The sequence below is a fragment of the Sminthopsis crassicaudata genome, chromosome 1 (genome assembly GCF_048593235.1).
Source record: "Sminthopsis crassicaudata isolate SCR6 chromosome 1, ASM4859323v1, whole genome shotgun sequence".
Classification (NCBI taxonomy): Eukaryota; Metazoa; Chordata; class Mammalia; order Dasyuromorphia; family Dasyuridae; genus Sminthopsis; species Sminthopsis crassicaudata.
This window is the reverse complement of record NC_133617.1, coordinates 755,208,875-755,229,587: the sequence shown is the minus strand read 5'-3', so window position 1 is coordinate 755,229,587 and position 20,713 is coordinate 755,208,875. Positions and strand designations below refer to the sequence as shown.

The 20,713-nt window shown below is 54.6% G+C and overlaps 1 protein-coding gene across 14 annotated transcripts in view; it reads left to right on the top strand.

Moving 5' to 3' along the window:
• The window catches only part of ARPP21 (cAMP regulated phosphoprotein 21), a 151,703-nt gene that overhangs the window by 109,977 nt on the left and 21,013 nt on the right, over positions 1–20,713 (top strand). For 12 of the 14 annotated variants that reach the window (XM_074284597.1, XM_074284606.1, XM_074284605.1 and 9 more), the window contains 5 exons: positions 4,130–4,360; positions 6,040–6,206; positions 7,238–7,333; positions 7,993–8,253; positions 12,028–12,160. In XM_074284597.1, coding sequence (XP_074140698.1) covers positions 4,130–4,360; positions 6,040–6,206; positions 7,238–7,333; positions 7,993–8,253; positions 12,028–12,160 — 888 coding nt within the window. The remainder of the gene's footprint in view (positions 1–4,129; positions 4,361–6,039; positions 6,207–7,237; positions 7,334–7,992; positions 8,254–12,027; positions 12,161–20,713) is intronic. The other 2 variants (XM_074284601.1, XM_074284595.1) reach the window with 1 other exon arrangement.

Genomic DNA, 20,713 nt, shown 5'->3' with positions numbered 1-20,713 from the left:
CATTGCCTGGTTCCAGAACTCCCAGGACACTTGCCTTCCCTCCAGCCGGCTTGTGGTCTGTGCTCCTAGAGCGACTGCACCTACACGAGCCCACCTAGGAGTTTCCAAGCCTTGCATTCGGCCCGGGATGATTATCTTCTAGAAAATCCACTCATGGACAACATGGGTCAGCCACAGGAGACTGCCCTTCCTGATGGCGATGGGGACTGCCTGGGCCACAGCATCTCCGAGCTGAAGGGCCCCGGGGCCAGGGGTCCCATGGAACCTGAACAAGAGGGCCCTTCAGAGAAGCAGAAGGAGCTGCCCTAGATGGCGTGGGGTTGTTGTGACAAGTTGCCCTCCTTGTCCCCGTGTTAATGCCTGAGCTTCAGCCACTTCCCGGGTCTGAGTCCCCCTGACCCCATCCCCACCTAGAGCACAGTACTCAGCCACGTGGCTTTGTCTTGACCCACCAAGAGAGTCATCCTACTCCAGGAGGCCATTGTCGAGTGGCGGGGTCTGACAGCCGTGCTCTGCTTCCCTTTCCCGGTGGTCTGACCACCCGATTCACGATGATTCGTTCTGATAGCAAAAGCTCTTCCATGACACGGAGGCAGATGTCTCTTCAGCAGTCTAACATAATCCATCACGGCACCTATTTCGTTTTTAAGAATCAACAAACCAGAGATGGTTTTGTCTTTACTTTCAGTTCATCGCCCCCCATAAAGACCTGGCTCGAGCGCTTGCTGTTGTCATTGCTCGCTGTGTCCAACTCTTCCTGAGCCCCTTTGGGTTTTCTTAGCCAGAGTGCTGGGCTGGTTTGGGCTCCCTATCATCAGAACGCTCCGCTACGACCTGTCCATGTCCGGTAACCGGGCGCGATTTGACAACTGCCGAGACAGGCAGTGATCAGGCGGTGGGAGTGGTTGGGTCCTTTTTTCAGTTGAGTCTGTCTCTTCATGCCCCCTTGGGGTTTTCTTGGCAGAGAAGGGGTGCTTGGCCATTTCCTTCTCCAGCTCACTTTCCAAAGGAAGAACTGAGGAAAACAATGAAGTGACTTGCCCCGGCTCTGAGCCAGATCTGGACGCGGGAGGCGAGTCTCCCTGCACTCTAAGCCTGCGCCACCCAGCTCCTGCAGAGCATCACCTAGGAAGGCCTGCGCTTTCTTTCCTACTCCCTTCATCAAAGATAACCTCAACATGTGGAGACCTTGTTTTTAACCCTTAAAAGTAGGCCTGTAGGTCAGTGGTTATTGATGTTCCAGCTGCTCGGATCATTTTATTCTCTGCTCCCGAGCCGCAGCAGAACGGCCCGATGGAGACATGGCTTGCATTTGGAGGACCTTACTCAAATTCGGGCCTGGAACTTGCTCAGCGTGCGAGCCAGTGCTGGGAGGGATCTGTGGAGTCTTCACCTTCCGGGGCGCCAAGCCTGGCTTGGAACCCCGTCCCCCGGTACTTTGGTGGCCGAGCGCCTCGAGCTCAGCAAGGAAAGCCGGGTTCTCTCTCGCCCTTGGGCTGCCTGTCAGGTTCCGGTTATCCATTTTTTTCACCCTTACCACGCAGTTTACTCCCTTGGCAGAGAAACCAAAAGCACAAACAAAAGGGGAAGGTCTGGGGCTCTTCCTGACTGCTCTAAGTTCTCAGTGCCCGGAACTCTGAGCCACCTGAGAGTTTTATTCCTGAACGTGGCTCAGCCTGGAAACTGCTTCCGCTTGCTCTGAACTCTGACATCTGGAACCTGGCTGGGAGAGACCCAGGTTGCTCTTCTCAATCACCAGCCTGAAGGCAGAGCAGTCACCTTCCCCACTGCCAGCTCAGCTGATCCTGGGGGGGACAGGCTTGAGGCATCCCTCCTGCAGCTTCCCCCCCCATTCCTGGGCAAAGCCCCTTGGACTAGCAGAGTGGGTGGGAATGCTTCTGCGCTTTTCTCCTTCAGCCGTAACCCAGGGCCAAACCCTTGGAGTCGGACCTTATTATCGGACCCGAAGGGCCTGGGGAGGCTGGCGAGCTTAGCCCCCTCTCTTACTCTCCAAGAGAGACCGTCTCCTGTTTTACCCGAGCTCCTACAGGATACCGGTGGCAAAGGTCTAGGATGGTAACAGCGCATGCTAGTTGTTACCACGTTCATCATTGTTATCCATCCGGTTTTATCCGTGTTTTACAGTCGAGGAACCTGCGGTAAAGTGACTTGCCCAAGGCCACCCAGAGTGAGTGTCTGAGGCAGATTTAATTCAGATTTTCCCGGCTCCAGGGCCAGCCCTCTGGGCCGAAGTCGCTGGGGCTCATGGACGGCCAGCCATTGAGGGTTTGAAGGTGAAAGGAGCAGCGAGGGGCCCAGAGTGATCAGAGTAAGGGGCTTCCCAGCCCCCACAGCACATTGTGTGCCCGTCACTTATTTAAGCAAAATCTCCCCTTTCCCGTCCAGCCCTTCCTCGGATCTTGAAAAGAGCGTTAGTGGCTCTGTGCTTTGCACTTTAATGGGCACCGAGAAATGCATTATTAAAGATGGAAATCAATTGTCCAAGGTTAATAATTTAACAATTCTCTGGAGCTGCAGTCTCGCAAGGATGACATCATCCACATCTGCAATTACTCTGGATACTGGAACGTTTCTCAGACACAAGGCTACATTTCTAATACGGTCAGAGTTTGGGGCAGGTGGCTGCCTGGACCATGGCCAAGGCCGGCCGTTCCCATTCTCCCCTTGCCTGCTGACAGAGGCGGCCCCTCCCAGAATCCCCCGGGGGAGCCCCCACCCTTGGCGTCTGTCCGGAAGCCTCCTTCCAGCCGCCCCCTGGCTGATCGCGGCCCCCAGGACTCCCTTGCGGCCTTTGGATTTCCTTCTCAGATTCCCAGCTGTCAACAGGTGCCCGTGAGCGTGCTGGCTGCTGGGAAAAGCTGGTAGGGCTCGATCCTGGCCCTCCCAGCAGGCTCGGGACTGGGCCAGGGCCCCCAGGGCTGGGACCTGGCTCCCCAGCGATGCTAGATCTGTCCCGGGCCTGGGAGAGGAATGCTGGGTCCCTTTATCCTGGGCCTTCGGGCACAGAGCCCAGCTCAGAAACCCATTTGAAAGGGCACTCAAAGAAAAAAGGGAAAGGGCATTAAAATGCCAGGATCACAAAGGAAGCTTGCTGTATTCGAATGTAGGCTTTACAGCTTTTTGTCTTCAGAAATACAGCTGGCGCTGAGCCGGGGGCATAAAGGGGGGTTGTAGTTTAGAGGAATTAATCCCAGAACCTCCCGGAAGCCAGGCCTGGATCCAGAGCTCCTGGGAAGGAGACTCCGTCCAGTCCTGCTATTTCCTTCCCACCTGGCCCTTCCTGCTTAGAGCCCCCCCCCCCATTCTTCCCTCCTGCTCTCACAAGCCCGGGGTCCATTTCCCGCCCTTCCACCCCGTGATGGTGTCCCAGAGAGTCTGGCGGAGTCTTTCCCAGAGAACCCCGACCCGTTCCCGTGATTTCGGGGCCTACTTGGTCCTGCAGCCTCACTCGGAGTCCAGCCCCACGGAGGGGGCGCATTTCCGGGAGCTGGGGCTGTGCCCATGATGGGGGGGGGGGCTGGCCCTAGGCTCCTCCCCCTTCCTCCAGGTCCTTCTCAAAGCCGGGCCGTGCTGGCTCTTCTGGGGAGCCGGGTGCCCACGTTCCCTTAGAGGACCTCAGGGTGCCTGGCCTCAGACAGCCTGACACAAACCTGGGGCACACACCTGCTATACACCTGGTGCACACCTGCTATAACCAATGCACACACCTCTTATACACCTGCCTGGCATGCACCTGGCACGTACTTGGTGCACACCTGGCACACACTTGGTACATACTTGGTGTGCATCTGGCATGTACTTGGTGCACACCTGGCACACACCTGGCACATACTTGGTGCACGCCTGGCACGTGGCTGGTACATACTTGGTGTGCATCTGGCACGTACTTGGTGCACACCTGGCACACGTCTGGTACATACTTGGTGCACACTTGGCATATACCTGGTACATACTTGGTGCACACCTGGCACATGCCTGGTACATACTTGGTGCATGCCTGGCACATACTTAGTGTGCTCTGATACATTCTTGGGCACACATCTGGTACATACTTGGTGCACGCCTGGCACGCACACGCCTCTAACCCGTCCGTGTCTCCCCATTTCAGGCTCGGAATCTTCCAGCAGCGCCGGCTCCTCGGGGTCCCTGTCCAGAGCCCATCAGCCCCTCCAAAGCGGCCCCCTCCTCCCTGGGGGGCCCGCCCCCTCCTCGGGCAGCGGGGCCTTCTCGGAGAACGGCCTGAGTGGCCAGGCCACCCCCGGCAACCCCAGCTACATCCTGCTCCCACTTGAAGCCGCAGGCATCCCCCCGGGCAGCATCCTCCTCAACCCCCACACCGGTGAGTGGCTTGTTGGGGAGCCCTTCTGAATTTGGGAGGAAAAGTGGGGTGTGGGTGGGGAGCAGGGGGCCGCTTCCCCTTGACTCGGGGCTCCCTCCCGCCCCCGGGGCGGTCCAGCCTCAGTGGGGCTTTCCTGCCCCGTGGGAGACGGGTCGCTCCTCCTGCTTCGAGAGAGAGGGGCCCAAGGAACCCCAGCGTGATCGGGGGGGGGGGGGAGGCCTGGCAAGGCTCCGGACTCTGAAGGATTTCGGAGAGACACTGAGGGGACAGCCCCCCCCCGGCCCCCCCTTGGGAGTCGGGTTTGGCTGTGGCCCGAGGGTTACTTCGGTTAGCTTTGGCTCTGGGGGAGGGGGGTGTCAGATCTTGGAGGAGGGGGCGTCACCCTGCTTCTATCTCAGAGAACACCTGCCACGCGCACACATGCCACATCCTGGCCATTTGTAAACAATTTGGACAAGGGCCTTTTCTCTTGGGGGCTCCCGCCTTTCCCCAGGGCCCGCAAGTCCTGCAGAAGGGAGTGACGTTTCAGTCCGTCCTCAAAACCTAGCAGAGTCCAACCTTATCGCCCCCCCCCATGCCTTAGAATGAGCTTGAAGGGGGGGATGAACTGGAGACCGGCTTCCTTTTGAGCCTCCACGGTGCAAATAACTTGTGGTAATAGCAGAAGTTCTTGTCCTCCACTGCCCCCTGTCGTGTGATCCCCCATTGCATGGTCTCCTGTCTTCACGCCTCTTCATGGAACTTTGAGCTTGGGACTCCTAAGAGGTGCCCCAAAGTGCCCCCAGGAAGTTCCTCTCCTTCTTTAGGAGGCGGCGCCCCTCAGACCATGTAGTCCTGCATTCTCCACTTGTTCCGTGACTGCGCGCAGAGGACACGGGCTCCAAGGGCTCTTGCCTCCGAGCTCCCCAGGCCCGCCGCCCTGTGGCGGCCGTGTGCTGGGCTAAGAAGCCGCCAGCCGGGGCGTCCCCGGTGGCTCCTGACCCCCACGTCCGGTCCCCACGACCGACGCGCTCAGTCTCTGACCCCTGGCCCTCCCCAGAAGAGGTGCGAAGAGAAATGTCCCGTGTAAAAAACCCTCGTTCTGATGAACATGGGAGCGACAATCTGGGGGAAGCTCTTCCCAAACCTGGAAATCCCCGATCCACGGCAGGGGTTGCTATCAGCACCCTGGAGAGTGGTCGGGAGCCGGCAGGGACTCCCGGGGGCACCCAGAAGGGTCCTGGGTCGGGGCCTCCCTCCCTGGGCATCCTGCAGGCAGAACGGGGGGCCGGCGACCGGGGCGGGGGCCAGGAGCCGGTCCCTCGGGGGCTGCCGGGCAGCGGGCAGGTAACTGCAGCTCGGGGTGCGGGAAGCCGGCAGCCCAGCGGCCCTGCCCTCCGCGGCACCCGGCCCAGACGTGCATTAGGCTTCTGCTAAAACTCCCAGGGGCTGGGCAAACGGTTCGCCAGCCTGAAAGTGCTATCGACTCCAAGCTGCTCCCGGGCCGGGCGGAAGAGTGAGCGCCAGATTCCGACGGCCGGGTCACCGGGAGCAAGGCCTTCCATCTGCGAAGGCTCAATCCCCGGGAGAGCCTCCCAGCAGCCTCCGCTGCCCACCTCCGGGCCTCCTGCCACTGGCTGAGTCATCTCTCCTGCTAAAGGGGGACGAGCCCATCCCCAGACTGGCCCTTTGCATTTCAGGCCAGCCGTTCGTGAATCCCGACGGGACGCCGGCCGTCTACAACCCCCCGAGCAGCCAGCAGCCCGTGAGGAGCCCGATGGGGGCCCAGCCCCAGCAGCCTTCGCCCCAGGCCCCACAGCAGGTGCAGCCACCGCAGCAGCAGATGGCCCCCCATCTTGTCACGCAGGTAGGGGAAGCTGGGCTGGGCCAGGACGGGGAGAGGGAGGCGCCCCAGAGAGGGGCGGCCGGTTTGGCAGGGGCGGCGGTCTCCCCCTCGGGGCACTGTAGGAGACGCGTGTGGGGCTCCGTGGCCCGGCTGCAGGGGCGGCTGGTGGGTTACAGCAGCCAGTCAGTCACTTGGTAACTTCACCAGAAAGTGCCCGGTGACCTTGGACGAGTCACTTTCCCCTGGGCTGCAGTCCCTGGACTCGGAGGCCTGTGAGCCTCTTCCAGGCCTGGGATTTCACGTTCCCCCTCCACGGCCTCACTAGCCGGAAGGAGTTCCGGCCTCCTAACCTCTCCCAGGGGCCTCCGTGGGGGCCTTCCCCTTCACAGTCACGGCGTCAGAGGGGCCACTCCCCCACAGGGGCTCTGCAGCCTCGGCTTTAGGGCCTGCGGGGGTGGGGGGCGCAGAACCTGCTACCTGCTCTCGGGGCTCCAGGAGGGTTCGTCTCTCCCTTACCAAGGGACTCCAGGCTTTAAGCCTAAAGCTTCTCTGCTTCACCCTAACCCTGGCTCTGCTCTCTGGGGTCAAGCCCATGGCTCTGGGAGCCCCTGGCCCCGGGGACCCAACAGCACCTCCTCCGGGGAGCCGCGGGCCTGGGGCGGGGACGGCTTCCTCTGGCCGAGCCTCTCCCTCCCTGCCCTGGTTCTAGGGTTACCCATGGCCACGGGGTGGGGGAGGAGTGACTCCCAAGCAGTGCTTCCGGGCTCGGGTTCCACGGGCGAGCCGCCGGCCGGCTCCAGGCTGAAGCTGGCAGATGGGCCGCGCTCCATCCCTCCGCCCGCCCTCGCCAGCCAGAGCGCCCCCAGTGCCTTTGGGCTCCCCTCTTCCTGCCCCACTGAATTCGGTGAGGTCCTGGAAAGCCACCTGAGGAAGAAAGGCAGTGGTAGCCCCCAGTCACCCCCAGGGAGAGAGGGGGACGAGAAAGGGGGGGCAGCTGCGCGCCTGGGGCCCAGGGGGAGACCTGAGCCGGGCCTTCGTCTCTCCCCCTGCAGGCTCTGCAGCCCTCCTCGCAGGCAGGGCAGTACCCCGGCGTCTCCTTCCCTCCCCAGCACCTCCTGCCCGTGTCTCCGGCGCAGCAGTTTCCTGTGGTAGGGCACGTGCGCGGGCGTCGGGGCCCTGAGGGCTGTGGAGAGTGCCCGGGGAAGTGTGTGCGTGGGTGTGTGTGTGTGTGTGTGTGTGTGTGCGTGCACACGTATGTGATTGTGTCTGAGTGCCTCGATTTCCTGCTGCTCTAACCAACCAGAGCCCCTCACTGTGGAGGGAGGGGGCGATAGAAGAGCCTTTGTGGTTCCTCCCCCCCCGGCTCCCACGGGGGCTTCTGCTTACACGGCCACAGAGATGGGAGGGGAGGGGGACGTTGGTCGACGCTTCCGAGGCGTGTTCAGAACTCGGGCCCGGTTTCTCTGCCAAGGGTAGGGGCTGGCCGGAAGTGGCCAAGCACCGGCATGTTCCTGAACTGAATCCCATTGAGGAGAACCCGGGGAAGGCGCGTGTCGGACCTGCCGACCCCGGGAGCTCCCTCTGGTCAGAAAGAAGGTGCTTCTGGGAGCTCGGCCCCCAGGGCTGGCTGCTGTCTCCTCAGAAGCCCAGGGAGAAGAGGCCCAGTTCTAGGGTGCCCCGTCCTCCCCTCCGGGATCCCCCTTTTCCTCACCCCCTTGGCCTGGGATCTGGGCCCCGCTCCCCTCTTGCCCTGCTGCACCCCCCGTCGCTCGGTGCGTCATTCCCTGCTTCACTTTCTGCCTCACAGAGAGACGACATGGCCGCCCAGTTCAGCCAGATCAGCCTGAGCCGGCAGTCTTCGGGAGATGCCCCCGAGCCCCCGCCCGGCCCCGTGTACCCGCAGCCGCTCCTGCAGCAGCCGGGTCAGCAGCCAGCCTACGTCCTCACCTCCACGGGTCAGCAGCTCCCTCCCGGAGGCTTCTCGGGCTCGGGGCCTCCCCTCTCCCAGCAGGTCCTCCAGCCCTCCCCGGCGCCCCAGGGGTTCGTCCAGCAGGCTGCCCCCGCCCAGGTAGGTACCTCGAGCTGCACCCTCGAGCCCGGCCTGCCGTGTGTGCCCCCTCCCTCCGCTGCACTCCATGTCCTGTGGGTACCATGGCCTTTCTTGACCTGCTCGGAGGAGCAGCAGAGGCCGGGCGGGGGACGCTCATCCAGTTACTGAAGGGTAAATAATCGTCGAACTTAGCCACTCCCCCCGCTCATCCAAGAGGCGCTCGGTGACGGAGTCCAGGCTGCCTCGTGCTGGGGAGGAGATGGCGTGTGTGGGGAGCACGGGGGACTAGGATCCCGGACGGCCACTTCCCGGGGCGGGTGAGGACGGCACCGGGGCTGCTTCCCGCCTTCCTCTCCCCAGCCTCTGACTAGGCGGGAGTAAGGGAAGTGGACGTCCAGCGTCCCATCATCCTGTGGGTGGAACGAGCCCATCCGGGCCGCCACAGGTGCTGTTCATCATCCTTAATTGGCTCCGACATGTAAGACACCACAGATCAGTGATTTTTACTGTCTCCTCCAAGATGGATGGCGTTCTGCTGCCCGCCGCCGAACACCCACAGCCGTCTCCCGGGGCTCTGGGCCCGATGCACGGGTGATTACTGTCAGGAAGCGAAATGGGCAGCTCAAAGTCCTGGCCCGTTTGCCAGCTGCACGCGGACATCCAAGCCCGGCCTCATTAGGAGCCCCTCCTTGCCTGGCTGTTCAGAATTCACAGGGCAGCTTCAGCTTCCCCTTGTCCCCGGATACAGGTCACGGATAAATCACTCTTTAGAGAGAAACCACTGCAGCCTGGGGAGGTGCCACAAGGCCCTGCTGCTCGTCTTCGCAGGGAGGGGGACGGTAGCCCCTCCTCGGCGGTCTTCACGGTCTTTCCTCGTCTCCGGAAGGCGTGGTGTCTGGCTCGGCGCTCGTGTGCTTATGGGGGAGACGCTGCATCAGCCTCCGCGTCTGGGCCCGTCGCCCTTGGTTTCCCAGAGTCCCGCGTCAGAGCCTCGAAGGCAGCCTTTGGGTGTCTGCGGCCCCCGGTCTGCAGCCACAAACAGTCAGGCCCTGCTTCCGCTGCCCAAGGCCAAACGTGGCAGAATGCGACACAGAGGACCGTGTCAGAGGGCGGGGGGACACAGGACTCTGCGGGATGAAGACTTCAATGTCCTCGTATCGAAACGCGCTGCAGAACCCCCTGAGTGGTGATGGATTCAGCGAGAACGCAGGGCCCAGGAGGGAGTAAGAGGGGCCTCTGGGCGAATTCTGGATCACGAGGCGTTCCCTGCCGGGGCTTGTAAACCAGACGGTGCTCCATCCAACAGAGGGATTGAGGAAGGTGCATGTGGGGCTGGGAAGAGAGGGACGAGCTCGGCAAATGAGTCACCCGTGCATTCACAGGAGCAGCAACAGGAGGATCCAAGGGCATCGGAGAGGATGCTCAAGGAGCGACCTCTCCAGTCATCGGCCATTGCCACTCGTGGTCCTGAAGGCAAATTCCATATTCCATTTTCCCCATGTGTATGTGGTCCAGGGAGGGGATAATTCCAGTCAATGCTGTCCAAAACTGGGATGAGTAACTGTCTCTGAGTGGTAGTGAGCCCTGTCTCACTGGAAGTATTCAAGTGGACTGTATGAGCACTGGTTACGGGGTAGAGCTGATGGCTCGAGTACCCCTCATGGAGATGAGATCCATCTCCCCCTGCACCTTCAGCTCCATCTCCCCCTGCACTTTCAGCTCCATCTCCCCCTGCATTCAGCTCCATCTCCCCCTGCACTTTCAGCTCCATCTCCCCCTGCACTTTCAGCTCCATCTCCCCCTGCACTTTCAGCTCCATCTCCCCCTGCATTCAGCTCCATCTCCCCCTGCATTCAGCTCCATCTCCCCCTGCACTTTCAGCTCCATCTCCCCCTGCACTTTCAGCTCCATCTCCCCCTGCACTTTCAGCTCCATCTCCCCCTGCATTCAGCTCCATCTCCCCCTGCACTTTCAGCTCCATCTCCCCCTGCACTTTCAGCTCCATCTCCCCCTGCACCTTCAGCTCCATCTTCCCCTGCACTTTCAGCTCCATCTTCCCCTGCACTTTCAGCTCCATCTCCCCCTGCATTCAGCTCCATCTCCCCCTGAATTCAGCTCCATCTCCCCCTGCACTTTCAGCTCCATCTCCACCTGCACTTTCAGCTCCATCTCCACCTGCATTCAGCTCCATCTCCACCTGCACTCAGCTCCATCTCCCCCTGTACTTTCAGCTCCATCTCCCCCTGCATTCAGCTCCATCTCCCCCTGAACTTTCTGCTCCATCTCCCCCTGCACTTTCAGCTCCATCTCCCCCTGCACTTTCAGCTCCATCTCCCCCTGCACTTTCAGCTCCATCTCCCCCTGCACTTTCAGCTCCATCTCCCCCTGCATTCAGCTCCATCTCCCCCTGCATTCAGCTCCATCTCCACCTGCACTTTCAGCTCCATCTCCCCCTGCACTTTCAGCTCCATCTCCCCCTGCACTTTCAGCTCCATCTCCCCCTGCATTCAGCTCCATCTCCCCCTGCACTTTCAGCTCCATCTTCCCCTGCACTTTCAGCTCCATCTCCCCCTGCATTCAGCTCCATCTCCCCCTGCACTTTCAGCTCCATCTCCCCCTGCATTCAGCTCCATCTCCCCCTGCACTTTCAGCTCCATCTCCCCCTGCATTCAGCTCCATCTCCCCCTGCATTCAGCTCCATCTCCCCCTGCATTCAGCTCCATCTCCCCCTGCATTCAGCTCCATCTCCCCCTGCACTTTCAGCTCCATCTCCCCCTGCATTCAGCTCCATCTCCCCCTGCATTCAGCTCCATCTCCCCCTGCACTTTCAGCTCCATCTCCACCTGCATTCAGCTCCATCTCCCCCTGCATTCAGCTCCATCTCCCCCTGCACTTTCAGCTCCATCTCCACCTGCACTTCCATTTCTAGCTGCAGTTTTGATTTGAGCCAAATTTATTTGTACACCCAACCCAAGGGGGTCTTAGGACTTTTTCAATCTGACTCAAACACTTCAGTGAATCTCTAATTTCCTCCAGATTCAACTCAAGTTCCAGCTCTTATGGGAAGCTTTCCCTAATTTCCCAGTTACTAAATCTTCCCGCCAAATCCCTCTACATGTATTTTGCATTCACTTCCATGTAAGCAGGTTGTCTCCCAACAAAGAATGTAATGGTCTATCTCTATTTCTGTCTACACCTTCATCTACCCCTCCATCTCCACCTCTACCTCCACTTCCATCTAGATCTGCATCTACACCTGTACTTCCATCTATACTTGTGACTACCCCTGCACTTCTCCTCAACTGTGACCTTACATTGTGAGATGCCCTGGACTCGTCTGAACGTTCTTATTTTCACTGCTCATTAATATCCATTGAACAATAATGCTCGATAATATTAATTGTAATTAGTACGAAGTTCTGCAAACATGCACTGAACGGTGATGATGAACAAGGGGCTGTCGGGTCTCAGACAGAAACAAGCTGGGTCCGGTTTTAGGAGGACACCATTCATTCAGGATGTTCCTTCTGGCCGGGGGAAGGACATGCTTCAGGGCTCGGGGAGCCAGGAGTGGGACCCCGCTCTAACGAGGCTGCCAGGCTAAGGGGGAGGGTTTCGGTAGGACCAGGACGCTGGGGAGACAGCCGTCTGGGTCTGAGAGGGAGGGAGCGCAAGTCAAAGCCGACCTCCACTGCTCCCAAAAGCTGGGCTGAGGTCCCCCGAGGGAGGAGACAGGGATTTCTCCCCGCAGAGCACAGTGCACTCATGCCACTCTCGCCCTTCTCCCCGCAGCCGATGCCAGTGTACTATTACCCGTCTGGTCAGTTCCCTACCTCATCGCCTCAGCAGTACCGGCCCGTGGGCTCCGTCCAGTACAGTGCGCAGAGAAGTCCCCAGATGCCACCACCAGCTGCCCAGCAAACAGGTACCCGCGCCTGATTCCTTCCACAGGGGCTCTTGACACTGGCCTTTCCCCAGTGTTTCCCAACTGGCCTCTGGACGCCAGGGTTTTGTGGGTCATTTGGGGGTGCGTTCGCTTCAGAAACAGCATGAGGGACAGCGTAGGGGTCTTCTGCTCTTTTGGGAATCTGCCTCCTCTCCCAGCCAGTCAGCAATCCCCTCCTCCACATCCTCTCAAACCAAAAGGATCCCGCTCTCCTGGAGAAGAGCTTGCACGTTTCCAGCACTTTTCTGAAGAAGAGCTTCCGTGTTTTCTAAGGCAACACACAAAGACAGAGACAGAAGTGCTTTCCCAAAGCTGCGGGCCGTGGGCTTCGACGACATGCCGCCGGGAATCCATCGGCTCTGCAGCCTGCCGGCCGAGCAGCGTCCAGCCGGAGCGGACCCTCGCGGTGTGCAGCGGGAAGGGGGGCCGTTACACTGTTAGAGAGTGAGTAGCAGGTCTCACAGTGAACCGGTCTCTTTTCCTGCTGTGGCCCTTTCCCTGGATTTCCTCACACAGACGACGCAAGAAGGTAACCTATGGACAGTGACCCGAACTTCTTTCCTGCTGCCCACGTGGCCCAAGATGGTGGACCATAACGCTGCCAGCCCACAACCCAGGCCAGGAAGTGTGGGGCTACTCATCGCGGCCCACCGCACCCGAGCTGTATTCAGGAAGTGTCAACTGCTTGCAAGAGCTCAGACCGCCCCCTTTCTCCAAGTATATTCTTTTCTGCTGACTTTTGCACAGCAACAATGAGGTGACCAGAGCGTAGAGTCTGCAAGGGCCTACACCTGAGCTCTAACCAACCTTGGAGGTAAGTGCTGTAGGATTATATTATCATGGTGCTTCTTTGAGTGGGGAAACTGAGGCTCCAGGAGGCAAACCTGATCCTGGGTGATCTGACCCGGTGCCAGAGCTTCCCGGCTGCAGGTCCGTCCTTCCCTCCACTAGAGTAGGCTGCCGCTCCCAGTGGCCGTGTCGTGAAGCCCAAAAGTCTCCCCCCGTCATATCACCTTGGAGAACCAGGAGTCTGGAACCATGACCTGGGGCCTTACTGCACAGATGGCAGAGTCCCAAAGGGGTCGGGAGCCATTTGAATATTGAAGAAAACACTCATTCCTACGTTTCTGAGCAATGCAAAGAGCTGAGGACCATCTGAGAGTGGGAGTCCTCCTGAGGAGGAGTCATCCCAAACCTGCTTGTTGACTGGCATCTCTCCCAGGGCTGGGGAGCCAGCCCTCTGGGCTCTTACAGTCTATGGTATGGATAAAATATAAATTCAGGGAAGTAAGTGGAACTTAATTTGAGGGTAGAGAGGGAAAGGGAAAGGTAGCATCATGTTATAATTTACTATTTCAGAGTCATGAAGAACTGGGTTCAAATCATGTGTTAGACCATTACAGCCATGAGCAAATCCTAAGTTCCCAAGTCCCAGTTTCCTCATCTCTAAAATGGAGTTAATGCCTGTCTACAACTCACAGAATTGTTATAAGAATCAAATATGAGATTTCAGGCCAAATACTTGGCAAAGGAAAGATTGCATTCTTATCCCGGACGGGTGGAAATTACAAAAAGGCAAATTTATGCTTGATTTCAGAGTTGGAAAAAAGCAAACAATAATAAAAACTTCTGACAATTCAGACTATCTGAACATTGAATGGGTTGCCTTAGTAGGTAGCAAATTCCCTATTAATGGAAGTCTTCTCACAAAATTGTAATGACCACTGGTTGGAAATATTTCAGAGACAAATCTACTTCATGTTGGCTTTGACTGGCTCGTCAACTTCTGCTGGAAGTTAGACCACAGGCTTTTGGCAATGGTGGTCCGCAAGAGAGGAAGAACATGACATCTGGAATATATGCATTTGGGGAGGGTCCCACATAGAGTTAGAGGGATGGCTATGATTGTCAAAGGGGAGAAAAGACAAAGAAAGATGAGCTGGTGGGGGGAATGGATACAGGAAGGGTTTGAGAAGAGAAAGAGGCAAACTCAAGGGAAAAGGAGAATAAGTGGACAGAGAGAATAAAGAGACTTACGTACCATAGGAGTTAAAATGGAGTGAGGAGCAATCAATGTTACAGAGAGGACAATGAACATAAGGATGTAGAAATGGCTGTTCCATTCAGATGGGGAGAGAGAAGCTCTTTTCAAAGGTTTGAAAGAACATAGGCAGCCACAAAGATGACAAGATGATTCCCGATGAGTCCCAATAACTTCTGGAGTCCTCAGGATCATCTACTGGTTATCTCCTTTCCTTTCTAATAGGGTAGCAGGCCTAGAAAGCCTCTTTCTGACCAGGCCAAATTGGTGCTACATGTGGAAGCTAAAAGCCACTGTAACCAGCTCAGGAGGCAGTTGAATAAAGGTTAGAAAGGTCCTATCTTGTTCCTTTAGCTTCATTTATATGCCAAATCAAGGCCAATCAATTAGCAGATTTCTGAAGTTCCTATTATGTGTCAGGCTGTATGTTCTCTGCGAACACAAGGACAAAAATAAGCCAGTTTCTGATCTCAAGAACATCATATCCTGAGGTAAAATAGTCCAAATACACACACACACACACATATATATATATATATATATACATACATACATATGTGTATACATATATGTAAATATGTAATGAAATACAAAATGAATGCAAGGGAATCGGGGTGAAGACTTTAGTAAGTGAGAAATCAGGAAAGGCTTCACATAAGAGATAGAATTTGAGCTGGATCTGAAGGAAAATAGCACGAAGAAAATATGCAACATACCCCTTTGTTCAACACATCTGACTTAGGGTTAAAAGTTCCCAAGATCCTCTTAGACTTAGTATGGAAATGAATCTGATCCAGAATTTAAGTGAATGAGGTAAGGACAGGGTCCTCTACCTACCTGGACACCATGTTTCCCTTTGTCATGCGTGGGTGAGTAGCAATAAGTTTCTTAGGATTTAACCACCTTCCAGAGGAGGCTGCTCATTCTCCGGAAGAGAGAAATCGTTTTGCTAATGAGATCTCAGATTCTTTTTCATATACTGGAAATCTGAGCAGTCTCTAGGCAGATAAAGTTGAATAGCCAGAGAAGAGTAGTCAGACAGACATATAGAGGCTGAAGGAGGGAGAAATGGAGGCCAGAGCGGTGGGGCAGTTTTCCAGCATGCACTAAAGCCTCTGAAATGTTCCAACTTTGAACTCTGAGAAGTGGAAACTTAATTCAGCACCGAATGTTTTGCTGTGGGGGTCTGGGAGTATAGTATTGAAGTTTGCTTGATTTCTTCTGGGAGCTAAAGTTTAAAAGCCAAATGTCAAGCTAACTGGGCTCCTCCCAGTATTAGAAAGGGAAAATGGGAGGAAACTGGAGGTAAACTCCATAAAACTTTACTCAAATAACAGATAGTCAGTTGAGGAAGGGATCAACTTAGAATATTCCTCTCACCCTTTCTTTTTCTTTACCCACAGCACATTTGTCAGCATCTCTGAATAATCTTGTGGGGGGAAGGCTGCGGTGTAGAATACAACTTGGTTCATTTTCTATAGATATGTTTAAGATTTCAAATTATAGTGGAGATCAAAACCACACAAAAATCAATCTTTAAAATGCCTCTTGTTAGCAAATCCTCTCTCCACTTTGGCTGCACTTTTCGAGCTCCTTTAATACATTCGTGCCCACTTTTCTTCTCCCTCATCTCCAAGCTTGAATAAACAATGCTTTGAAGCACTTATGCTAATGTCAGCCTCCATGTTTGACTCACTTTTAATTGAATTTTTTAAATTGTCATTATTATTATTTTTAAAATTTAGGACTAATTTTTGCCTAGATTATTTTAACTCAGCATCATACTGCTATTTTGGAAGACTGATGACTTGGTTGATGATGATATTCTTTGACATCCACCAGAGCCTCATGTTTCTAATCCTGTGCGCTTACCTTTGGTTTCCAAGACATATTATAGAATACTCAATTGGTGCTGGAGATTTGTCATTATGTTAGTTTCTCAGGGTGCTGCCTTTATGTGAACTTTTATTCCCCCCTACATTTGGATATGGAGATGAATGGGAAATGAGTTGGATCTAGAGTTGACAACTAGGACAAAAGTCATGGCTCTTGGACATGCTGGCTAGGACTTTGGTCAGTAATTTAAGCTCCCTGTGACTTAGTTTCCTCACCTCTCACAGGAAGAGGGTTGAATATATGTCTCCAAAGGTCCTTTCTTCTTCTAAATGTATGATGCTACAGCCAAGGGAGGGACACTGAAATGAAGGTTATCTTAAAGAGAAGACGAAAACTAAGCACAGAAGTAAGGATACTCTTAGAATAATGCAAGAAATCTGGGCCCAAACGAAGGCGAGAGAAATGGGGAGATCAAAGAGAGGTATATAAAATGGCGAGTTAGGACTTAATGCTCCAGGGAATGGGGCGATGGAAATGGTGACAGTGGGTGGGGCTTTCCTGCCCCTGGGATGATCAAAAGCAATTGTTTGGAATAACAATGATAATTAAGAGGCTAGAGGTGAAGGGGGGGATGTTGTAGACACAGAACCCACCAAACTGTTTCTCAGGCTTTGTTTAACCAGATTCCTCCCCCCACCCCCACCCCCCACTTGTGCGACTCTTATGGGCATGAATGAGATGGCTGAGGAAGCTAGAAAGTTCCTCTAACAGTCAGGAAGCTTTAGGAAAGAAGCTGAAAACTGGCGGATCGGAGAGGTCACTCTTGCCAGGGGTGTGGTCAGCCGAATCAGAAGCTTTAGAAGAAAAAGGCACCTATAGGAAGGGCACAGGGGCTTAAAAAGGTGATGCCTGTGAACGAGCCTGGTAGATCTGGCTCCAAAGGAGGAACGTGGAATATCTGTGGTGTCAGAAAAAGCAGGTTCACAGGGGACACAGTCCGGGAAAGGATCCGCCACAAGCTTCCGAAATTCTGTAGCAAGAAGGCTCCCCCCAAAGTGAAAGGCGACTCTTAGGAGACAGAGGGAGTTAGCTAGACGATGGAAGGGTGTGTGTGTGTGTGAGTGTGTGACTATGTGTGTCTCTGTGTGTGTGACTATGTGTGTCTGTGTGTGTGTGAATGTGTGTGTATGTGAGTATGTGTATGTGTGTGATTATGTGTGAGTGTGTGTATGTGTGTGTATGTGAGAGTATGTGTGTGTGAGTGTATGTATGAGTGTGAGCGCGTGTGTGTGAGAGTGTGTGACTATGTGTGTCTGTGAATGTGTGTGTATGGGTGTATGAATGTATGTGAGAGTATGTGTGTGTGAGTGTGTGTGAGTGTATGTGTGAATGTGTGAGTGTGTGTGTGAACGTGTGTGTATGTGAGTGTGTGAGTATGTGTGTGTGTGAGTGTGTGTGTGAATGTGTGAGTGTGTGTGTGAATGTGTGTGTATGTGAATATGTGTGTGTGAGTGTATGACTATGTGTGTCTGTGTGTGAATGTGTGTGTATGTGAGTGTGTATGTGTGTGTATGAGTGAGTGTGAGTGTATGCGTGTGTAAATGTGTGTATGTGAGTATGTGTGTGTGAATGTGTGTGACAGTATGTGTGTGTGTGAGTATGAGTGAGTGTGTGTGTGTGTGTGTGTGTGTGTGTGTGTGTGTGTGTTCATGATATATTGAAATAAAAGGGAGAAAGAAAGGAGACAAGGGCCTGCTACTCCATTGGATGAAATGACACTTGCAATCAGTCAACAAGCATTAATTAAGCACCTATTATTTGTCCGGCATCGGGCTGAGCCTTGGAGGTAGAGCAGGGAAGAGAGTTCTTCTGTGTTTTCTGCCACTGTGAATTCTGTGCTTTCTGAACTACAAATTAACGGGACAGAGACGACCACTAGGGAATATATAACCAAGAAAAGTGAGGCAGTAGTGAAAAAGCCCTTTACTTCCCTGATGGATTCGAGCCACCATGGGTAGGCTCTGGGACATAAAGAAAGCATTTGGTTCCAGTGGGCAAGGTAGGAGAGAAGAGGAAGAGAGAAAGGTCCAAGCTTCTCCATCAAATGACAAAGACTTCAACAGCATTAGCACAAAACAGGTTCAGATCAGCTCAAGAGGAGATGACTGTCCAGTTTTAGCTGGAAAGAGTCTTGCTGTCCTGTCTGTTAAATCTCTCTACCCTAAAGAGTCCAGAAGGTTGCTATCAAAACGAGGGAGGATCTTGTAGTCCTGCCATGGAAGGATCTGGTAAAGGGATGAAGCATGCTTAATGGAGGGAAGAGAAAACAGAGAAGTCCACGATAGGGAGCTGCTGTCACATCAAAGAATGATGAATGTTGCTCTCCTTGGCCCCAGATTTAGGAGCAATGGGTGCGAGTTGCAAAGAGACAAATTGAATATTGGGTTCAGAAACAGTTTCTTCACAACTGAAGCTATCCAAACTGGAATGAGCTGCCATGGTTCTCTGTGTTTTCCTTCATTAAAAGCCTTCAAATGGTGCCATTTGGTGGAGGGAAGGAGGAAGGATTTTGTACTTGAGCAGTCTGGTTATCTGTGGGTTGGGGCAGATGGCCTCTGAAGTGTGAAGAAGCTAGATTGGCATGATGGTCTGAGGGGCTTGAGGACCTGGTGCCTCTCCAAGTGTTGCCTGCTCTGACCTTTGGACAGAGCTGAATGGGTCCCAAAGGCCCTTGACATTGGGCCCATTTACTGACCGCCTCCCATACGTGTGCATCATGTCATTCCTGGCTCCTTAGAGGGATGAAGAGATGTACAGGCATCTTTCTTGGCTCCAAACAACTTCTATCTAGTGGGAAGATGAGGGGAGTAAAAAAGCAGCAAAATCTAAGGTAAACTGGGAACAATGATATGGGAGACAAAATAACAAAGTACTCTAAGAACTTGGAGTAAGGGGGAAAGGTCATTTCCTCCTTAATGGATCCAAGGAGACTTCCTAGATGGATGGGGCCTTTGAACGTATGCTTTAGGACTAGTTTGGATCGTCAGAGATGGAAATGTGCATTAAGTAGCTGAGGGAGTGATGGAAACCAGATTTCCCACAATTCTTGAGGTGCTGAGAGAAGAACAAATCAACCCTGGCAGCTTAGATCCAGCTCTGTTGGGGTCATCTATGCATTTGTATCAGGGTCTTAGGCTGAGGTGCTTCACATGGAGCTGGGCGAGCTCACTCCAACTGCATGGGAAAAGAATTACATTTTTCTGACCATTCCTTAAAGGACACGCTTGATTAGAGGCTTCTGGGAGAGTCTTTGCTGCCTGTGACAGGGTGGCCAGGGTCTGAGCCCAGAATCGGTGGCTGAACTAGGAAGAACTGTCACCACATGAGCCAGGAGGTTTTCTGTCCTTATTAGGATAGGAGGCTGCTAGTCTCTTTTGTGATTCATCCTGCCACAACCTATCACAGGGACTGAGGGACAAGAAAACAGAAGCTATCTTCCATCACCCCCATGATGCACAGAGTGGGCTCCCTAGCAGGTGACATAACTTGGCCATTGTGTCTGTCTGTCTGTCCGTCTCCACGAAGAAATGATGGTAACCCATTGCCAGCATTGGTGGCTCTGTGGGAACAACACTTCTCGCTGGTCTCATGTAGGGGATGGGCCCGGTGCTTCTTAGGGGAGTCACTGATGCTGTGTAATTGGCGTGCTCATGACCACGAAATCCTGATCGTTAGCTGGGTTTCAGGGGCTCAGTGCCAGGGTGATCCAAAGGGCTTTAGCTTTGTGAGGTAGCCTGAATCCCTGTAAGAAGGGCTAGGCTTGGAGCCAGGAAGACTGAAGTTGGAATCCTGCCTCTGCTTTCTGGTAGCTGTGGGACCCTGAAGAAGTCATTTAACCTCTGCCCAATTGGGTTTGCTCATCTGTAAAAACAGGTGATGATAGCACTTATGTGAAATTAGATAATATAGAAATATCATTGCGGCTGTTTTTAGCTTTCAATTCCTTTTCTGCCCATTGGTCTGCTGAGGAAATCAGGAAATGAGGGAATCCCTGCCATTCCCAACCCCTCTGAACCCCAAATTGTTCATGTATTCGAGGGGCAAGTTCCCCAGAACAAGACAGTGGAGTAGGCCTTGAATATAGAAGGCTGGTGATCGCGGAGCAGATGAGGGGCCGAGCTGAGCTCCCCATGGCCGTGGCCCTGAGATGAGGGGCCGAGCCGAGCTCCCCATGGCCGTGGCCCTCAGACGAGGGGCCGAGCTCCCCATGGCCGTGGCCCTCAGACGAGGGGCTGAGCTCCCCATGGCCGTATTACACGGGCTTCCACCTCTTTCACTTGACTTTTGATGAGTTGGAGGAGCTGGTGAGAGATGGGGGGGGGGGAGGTCGTCAGATTGTGCGGGCCTTGGTCCTGCCTAAAAACCAGTCTTGTTTTGTTTTTTAACACAACTATCCCCCCACCTCGGACCTCATAGCCGTCCTCCAGGTGGTTTGGCAGGGAGAGGGCTCAAGGATGTGTGCAGAAGCGCACATTTTCACTGGGAGGTCCCGGCTGTTTACTTGACAAAGGAACCGTGTCTTTGAAAGTCTCCGAAAGATCGGATTGGGTGCTCTCTGGTGGCTGCAGTGAGTGACGCGTGGCTGGGGTGGTTAG